This window comes from Silene latifolia, chromosome Y, assembly GCF_048544455.1.
Source record: "Silene latifolia isolate original U9 population chromosome Y, ASM4854445v1, whole genome shotgun sequence".
NCBI lineage: Eukaryota > Viridiplantae > Streptophyta > Magnoliopsida > Caryophyllales > Caryophyllaceae > Silene > Silene latifolia.
Window position 1 is genome coordinate 132,434,901 of NC_133538.1, and position 8,391 is coordinate 132,443,291.

The following is an 8,391-nucleotide window of genomic DNA, read 5'->3' on the forward strand; positions in this document are numbered from 1 at the left end:
AAAGGCTACAAACGGAAGACTCCTATCATCATGTCGTGGCATCCCGGCTATCCCAAGACTCATCTCAATACCCGCTCAATATCCGCTCACCATCCCCGAATGGATCACCGCAGTTTACAAAACAACACCGGGTCAATACTAATCACACAATCTATATGTATAACAACAATAAAGACACACACGACTTTAATCGTCACACACACACACACACAACCAACCAATTCCCATCATCTCAATCTTCGACCGGCGTCCCTTTGGACCATGATTCGCGATGGGGACCGCAGCCGTACCCACCAAATCCCCGCTCCACATAGTGAGCGATAACCCTGTCCATTAATGTGCACATCCCCTTTCGTGGCGGGTTCCACAAAGGGCGAAACTAGGGCGTGAAGTCACTCCCGCAAGTGACCCCACTCGGCCCGAGGCCACGCCTCGCGAACCATCAACAATGATCACAACCACAATCACAATACAATTATTATATCAAACAACCAAATACAACACATCAACCAATATCCCATTATGGGACTAATACCGAGTAGAAATCCTACCCGGTATGCACACAATCGACGGTCTCTCTTTTCTGGCGAGTCAAAAAGCCTCTTCTATGAACCCTCCTCCTATCATATAACACATAGAGGCTACACATCACATACTACACATAAAAACCCCCAATCTCTAAATTAGGGTTTAACCAAATCAAGGGAAAAACAATAAAAAGGGTACGTAGATCTTACCCTCGACGCAAGGAACCCAACGATATAAACAACGACAAGAACTGACCGTCTGAACTCCGGGAATTGTTAAGAATGCGATTAGGAAGATGAACTTGTTGCTTTCTCTCTTAATCAGAAGTTTAGGTTTTGTAAAAGTGATTTAAAACAATGACGACGAAACTTAAATACCTTAATCGCATAATTAACAAAACCCGAGAAAACTCCCGTAAAAAACCAGGACACTCGATCGAGTACCCCTTACTCGATCGAGTGCCCCAGCTACTCGATCGAGTACCCAACAGGTCAGAAACTATTTTATTTCGCAACTTGCCCTTACTCGACAGAGTAAGGGCTACTCGATAGAGTACCCCAAGACTTATAAATACGGAGTATTACAATTATGTTAAGTTATGGACAAGTTTGATGACAATAAAAGGGGGAATTTGAGGATGAAGTGGGTGTGTAATAATTTTGGGTCGTGAGTTAGGTGGTGGGGATAGGTACGTGAATAGAAAAGAAGGTGGTTGTGCGACAATGTGGAGAGTTGTGGTGGTGGTTATGTTGAGGATTTTGTGGTATATATTAGATAGTGTGCGGAATGATTAGGAGTATGGAGAGAGAGAGAGAGCCTTGGAACTGGGAATGGTTATCGGTGTTGGGGTTATAGTCGGTATGGTGATAAGGGGAAGGAATAGCTAAGGATCTGATACTAGTTGGGTTACGAGGATGTAACATTTATCTTAAGAGGAGTAAGATGCGACAAAGAGAGTTTGATGGTTATGCGTACGGTGGTATATTTTGAAGTGTTGAGTCTTTATGTGGAATAAATGATGGACTTGTGGTTGATATTATGAAAGGTGGAGGTTATGCTTGTAGTAGTACGTATTTTATGTGTATGGTTATAGAATAAGGCTGTAGGTAAGTATGGTTACGATAGTGTTGGCAGTTTTGGGTGGTGACGTTATAAGTGTGAGTAAAATTCGAGGACGAAGTTCATTTTAAGGGTGGTAGAATATAACAACTCGCTTGGTAGATGGTGGTGATATTGGATTTTCTAGTGAGCGGTATGGAAGTAAGACAAAGTTGGTGGCGCTTGTGTTGTTGGTATTCGATAGAGGTATGGAGTTAGGTGGGCTACTCTATGGTTGATCCTATGTTGTGAGCTGCGTTTTTAGGTAGGCGTTAGGCGTTGTTGGTTAAGTTAGGATGGAGGATGAGAGTTGTGTGGTGATGTGATGGTTGGTGGAGTGATATGTGTGCTTGCCATGTAGGTATGGGTGTGAACTTCGGGGATGAAGTTCGTTTTTAAGGAAGGAAGACGGTAATACCACGGTTTTCTAGGTCTTATTACTCGGCCGAATAGGGCTAACTTGGTCGAGTAAAGTGTCGTGTTTTTTCTGGTCAGGCTACTGTCCAGGAACACTCGGCCGAGTAGTGTAATACTCGGCCGAGTAGGGGGTACTTGGCCGAGTACTCTTAGTACTCGACCGAGTAACCGGTCTGACGGGATTTATTTTCGCGGTTTGATTAAGGATGATTAAAGGATATCGCGAGATTGGTTTTTTTATTCGTTTGCTTTGTTTGCTTTTGGTTTTTTCGTGCAGGTGTCAAATGTCAAGTGGAACAAGGCGCCATCATCGGGACAGGAAGGAGCCTATAGAGGAGGAGGGGAGTATGGTCGATTGGGAGGATGATGGGGGTGACAGTATTGCTACAAACGAGTTGATTTTGGTAGGCAAATTATGGGCGTCGAGGGCTATCAATATTAAGGCAGCAATCGATACTATGATTAAATTGTGGAATCCATCGAAGTCTATGATGAGGAATATCATTGATGCTAAGGAGAAAACTTTTGTTTTTCGTTTTGGATCAGAGAGGGACAAGGCTAGGGTTTTAGAGGGACAACCATGGCACTTCGAAAAATTCTTGTGGTGCTTTAATGAGCCGAATCCAGCAGGTAAAATCACTAATGTTCCGCTATCTCGATTTCCAATTTGGGCCAGAATTTACGATTTACCAATTTCTGGTCGAACGAATTTGGCTAATGCTCAGAAATTGGGGAATTGTTTAGGGAAATTTATTGGTCTCGAACATGGACGAAATGCCGAGCTCGATAGGGCTATTCCAGTATGAGTTTATTATGATATCAATGTGCCTCTTAAGCTGTCTATACCAGTTCCTATGAAGGATGGACGCACCATTAATTTTTCGGTCAAATATGAGCGCCTTCCAACATACTGTTATGGGTGTGGTTTGATTGGACACGGTGAAAAGATTGTGAAGATGGTCCTTATGTGGAAGAGGATTTAATGTTCGGGGGCTGGTTGCATGCTTCGCCTTGGAAAGTTATTAAAACTGTTAAAGAGGGAGTGGGAAAGGCAGCTAGGGACCTTCGGCCAAGCTTTGAGGCCGTGGGTAATGTGGATACAGAGAAAACCATTTCAGCCATGATCAAGAAGTTGCAGGCCATTTCTATTGATCTTAAAAGCAAGAAAAGTGAAGCGACAAAACCAAAGGAGATGAATGAGGGGGGTGAAAGAAGGGAGGATAGGGAGGAACAACGAGAGGTAGTGTTAGAGGGGAGGAAGGCAGGAGGTAGGAGGCCTTAGATGGTGGTTTGCAGTGAATATGAGGAGGGTGGTGGTCAGGAGGGTGACTTAATGGGTAGGGAAAAACAGGGTGAGGGAGTGGGCAGTGAGGTAGGGGCAATTATCGATACTCGTTCTATGGAGCTTAATGCAGGGGTGATGGTGAAGGAAAGCGAGGGGGCGGCAGGGCAAAGGGAAAGAAGGGAGGGAAGGGGGGAGTGAGGGTGGAGGAAGTTGGACGCGGGTGTGGAGGACGGATGTGGCAGGTGGATCACAGGCGGGGAGGGAGCCTGTGAAGGAGCATGGGAGAAAAACGAGGGCGTGAGGAGGCACCTATGGTGGAGGTTCAAAAGCGGTCGAAATTATTCTTAGACGGGGTTGTCTTAGTACCTGAGGCGGAGGTTGACATAGTTCAACCCCGCCGAGCCCCATGAATATTTTAAACATTAACTGTCGCGGCTTGGGCAACCCCGACACGGTTACTGCACTCCGTGCTCTTGTACGGAGGGAGGCCCCGGCTATATTGTTTTTATGTGCGACAAAACTTTGTGGTCGTGAAATGAGAAGGGTGAAGGATAAATTGGATGGGTATCATGGAATGGAGGTAGATAGTGCAGGACAATCGGGTTGTTTAGCTTTCCTGTGGAAGAAGGAGGTTGACTGTTTTTTCATGTCGGCTTCTTTGCACCATATGGATTTTACGGTTCGAGGAGAGGGTGGGGAATGGCGGGTTACGGGTTTCTATGGCTGGGCTTCGGTGTCTGATAGACATCTTTCTTAGGAGCTTCTTAGGCTTCTAGGAAGACAATCTCAGTTACCATGGGTTTGTATAAGGGATTTCAACAAAATTATGTTCTCGACTGAGATAAAAGGTGGTAGTAGGCCGCAGTGGCAGATGAACAATTTCAGGGAAGCGGTTGATGAGTGTGGTCTTCGGGATGCTCCGTGGGAGGGATATAATTTTTCATGGGATAATGGGCAAGCTGGTGAGGCGAATCGACAGAGTATGCTTGATAGGGCGTTGTGCTCGGTTCTTGGCTAGATTTATTTCCTTTTGCAAGACGCTTTTACCTTGATAGAGAGTGGTCAGATCATGCGCCTATTAAACTTCTTTTAAATAGGAGGAAAGGGGAGACAACGAAGGAGCGAAAATTTAGATTTGAGCAGGTTTGGGTTGGTGTAGAGGGGTGTCATGAGGCGATTGAACGAGGGGTAGAAAAAAGAGGTGTGAATCTTACGCGGGTCTTGGATGAATGTGCAAGAGAGCTGAGGGCGTGGAAGAGTATGAGTATTTCGGGCATAGGACGGGATATTGGGCGGAAATGTAAACTTTTATCTAGATTAAATGAGGGGGAGAGGTCGGAAGATAATGTGAGGAGAAGACGGAAATTAGTTGCGGAGCTGGCTGATTTGAGACGTAAGGAGGAGCAGTATTGGCGGCAACGATCGCGGGCCCTATGGCTTAAAGATGAGGATCGTAATACGGCTTTTTTTCATACTCGGGCTGGTGAGCGTAAGCGAAAGAATTTTATTAGTAAGCTTGTGGATGATGATGGGAACGTGCATTCAGGGGAGGAAGGAATTGAAAATGTGGCTATGTCTTATATCCGCGACATTTTACGTCTTCGAATCCGACTAATTTCGAGGTGCTCGACAATCTAGGCCAGCGGGTGACAGAGGATATGAATGGTATTTTGGCTAAGGAATATACCGAAGAAGAGGTAGTGACGACGCTTAATCAGATGCATCCGTTAAAAGCTCCGGGCCCGGATGGTATTAATGGGTTATTTTACCAGACTTACTGGGATTTGGTGGGTTCGATTGTAGTGAGCACTGTTCTCGCTATTTTACGGGGTGAAACCTCGCCGAGAGAGTTAAATAAGACTAATATTGTCTTAATACCTAAGAAGAAAGCTCCGGACAAAGTTAGCGATTTTCGGCCGATCAGTCTTTGTAATGTGGCATATAAGTTGGTTTCAAAGGTTTTAGCGAATCGGTTGAAAAAATTTCTTGGAGATATTGTATCAGAAAATCAGAGTGCATTTACTTCAGGTAGAGTTATCTCGGATTATGTTTTAATTGCTTTTGAAATTTTCCATTTTATGAAAAATTCGAGAAATGCCGAGGGGTTCATGGCCATTAAATTGGATATGGCAAAGGCGTATGACAGGCTTGAATGGAGCTTTTCGGAGCGGGTTTTAGCTGTGATGGGTTTCGATAGACAATGGTCTGCTCGTGTTATGGAATGTGTGTCTTCGGTGTCTTTCTCTGTGCTTATTAATGGGAGCCCGTCTCGTATTTTTCGACCGACTAGAGGCTTGAGACAAGGTGACCCTCTTTCACCTTATTTGTTTATTCTTTGTACGGAAGTTCTATCTAGCTTAATGAGGAGGGTCGTGGAAGTTAACTCGTTGCATGGTATTCGTATTTCAAATGGTGCGCCCTTTATTTCCCATCTGTTATTTACTGACGATAGTATTTTCTTTGCGAAAGCGACTTTGAAGGAGATTGATGTGATAAATTCTATTTTGCGTCGATATGAAGAAGCTTTGGGGCAGTTGGTTAATTTGGATAAGACTGTGTGGGGGGTGGGGTGCTTGGCTAAAATACGAAACATGAAAGGGGGTAAAGGTGAAGTGTCGGGCTAAGCTTGTAAACTTGTAACCGAGGTTTCTAAAACTTGCCTAAAAGGGTAACATTAAGAAATGGAAAATGAGATGGGTGAGACGACCCAATATGGAATATGTAGAGAACATGCAGAGACCGAGAGACTAGTTGTGAATTAATTGAGTTGAGAGAGGAGAGAGAAAGCGAATCAAAAGTGAAGGGCAGAGTGGTGATATACATTAGAAAAAGTGGATGGATGACATAAGTAACACAAATTCTCATTATAGACGGACACTATCCGTCTATACGTATAGACGGATATTATTTCTCCTCACAAAATATCCATTTGCCATAAAGTGGGAAACACATGGGGTTGCCCCACCTTGTCCCCCTACACATTTTATTAGAGGTCTTTATCCGTCTGTTCGCCCCACCCATCTATACCAAGACCTATTGCATAAGTAATAATATATGGACGATCCACTTGTCTTGGCTACGCACCTACGCCTCGCAGTCAACGAACAATTTAAGGAAGAAATTTCATGAACCATTGCCGGTATATGACCAACTATTGACATGATTGGCAAATGCAGATAATGGAGCAATGTGTGGCCAGGCTGGATGTAGCCATGCTTAATGCTCTCCTTCGGGAATCTTCTGAAGACATTCCTACTGATCCTGTTTCTGACCCAATCAGCGATGCCCAAGTTCTGCCCATCCCTGCTGGGAAATCCAGCTTTGGTGCTGGTGCACAGCTTAAAAACGCAGTACGTGTATTTTGGCTTTACGTTGAGTTGATGCATCAGATTGCCGTTGTAGATAATTCGGCTTTTTTTTTTCAAACCTAACAATATTATTTGACAAACTTCTACGGAGTACTTAAATTTCCCACTTCCTTTTTTCCAGCTTTTTTTTCCCGGTAACTTCATAGTGTTATTTTCCGCATTCATTCTCATATTGGTTTTAATTTCTAATAACATTACTCGTGAAACTTAACATTGTTTTTGATGTTGGATTACTTGAGATTTCTTTAGAAGTAAAGAGGATTATCTCTATGAAGGATTAAAGAAGGAAAGTCGATAATATTGAGAGGTATTATCCGACTACAACTCTATAGTTTTCTTGTACAGTAAGGTGTAACTATCATAGTCAAAGATTGAGATATTGTATTCCTTAATTGTAGAGATATTAGTTCCCTAAGAAATAGGATAGTTTAGTATTGTAATTGTTATATAAGCTTGTACCATTGCACGCTTTATATTCAATGAATTTCAATCATTCAATCTACTTCTTCTTCTCAGTTTAATATGGTATCGTGAGCCAAGATCCATTATTTTCTCTTTTCACAATAAATAAACAAAAACACACAGAAATTTCAATGACAGGAACTGATGCAAAGCCGATAGGAAGTAGCGGGGATAATGAGCCACGCACTATTCCGATTACTTCGCCTCTCTACCTTCATCCATCGGATAATCCCAGTCTCAAGCTTACGCAAACCATTTTTAACGGTGACAATTACGATTTATGGGCTGACGCCGTTAAGAATGGACTTGATGCGAAGAACAAGTTGGGGTTTGTTGAAGGAGAGGTCAAAGAGCCAGAGGCAGTCGAAGGAGAGGACAGCCTAGAACTGTTGGCTTGGCGACAATGTAATGCCATGTTGAAAGCATGGCTACGGAATGTGATTGATGAAAAATTACATCCAAGCATCATCACCTTCACGGTGACTGTTGCAGAAATTTGGGAAGAGTTGAAGGGACGATACGCGGCAGGAAATGCCCCGAGAGTACATCAATTGAAGAGTGACCTCCATGAATGCAAACAAGGTCGGGAATCCGTGGTGGAGTATTACACCAGACTAAAGACGATTTGGGACGAACTTGCAAATTATAGCAAGGTTCCAAAATGCACCTGTGGCACAGGAGCAATGATAATAAAGGAGCGAGAAGAAGCGAAAGTTCATGAATTTTTGATGGGACTGGATACGGCTTTATATGGTGGTCTTCGTACAAATTTGTTGATGGAGGATCCCATCACATCCCTGACTCAAGCATATGCTCTGGTCTTGCGAGAGGAGAGACATACGAACATCACAAAGGTCAAGGAAGAGAGAAACGAGGCGGCAATGGCAATTAAACACTATGGAACAGGTCGAGGCAGGGGTGGCTTTTCCAGACCAGATACAGAAACAGAGGAATTGCCACCTCGGTGTACACACTGTGGTAAATTCTACCACACGGAGGATAGCTGCTACGATAAGCATGGATATGATGTGGTGAAAAGCCGAGGACGAGGAAGAAGAGGAAGCTCTCGTGGAAGAGGAAGAGGACGCGCAGGAGGACGAGGACAGCAGAGCACTATTCATGCCAATGCTATTGGTAGTTCGTCGGGGTCAAAGGAAGCAGAGACATCCAAACAGAATCTTCCTTTCACAACCGATGAAATTGAGAGGATTCGTACCTTGTTGAGCGCAAGTC

General features: G+C 43.8%; 1 protein-coding gene across 1 annotated transcript; it reads left to right on the top strand.

The window, feature by feature from the left end:
* The first annotated feature begins 3,325 nt into the window (after positions 1-3,325).
* LOC141628941 (uncharacterized) lies at positions 3,326-4,966 on the top strand. Its single transcript, XM_074442024.1, has 3 exons — positions 3,326-3,466; positions 4,086-4,290; positions 4,347-4,966. Exons 1-3 carry the CDS (start codon positions 3,326-3,328, stop codon positions 4,964-4,966), a joined length of 966 nt encoding a protein of 321 aa, XP_074298125.1.
* The last annotated feature ends 3,425 nt before the right edge of the window (positions 4,967-8,391 follow it).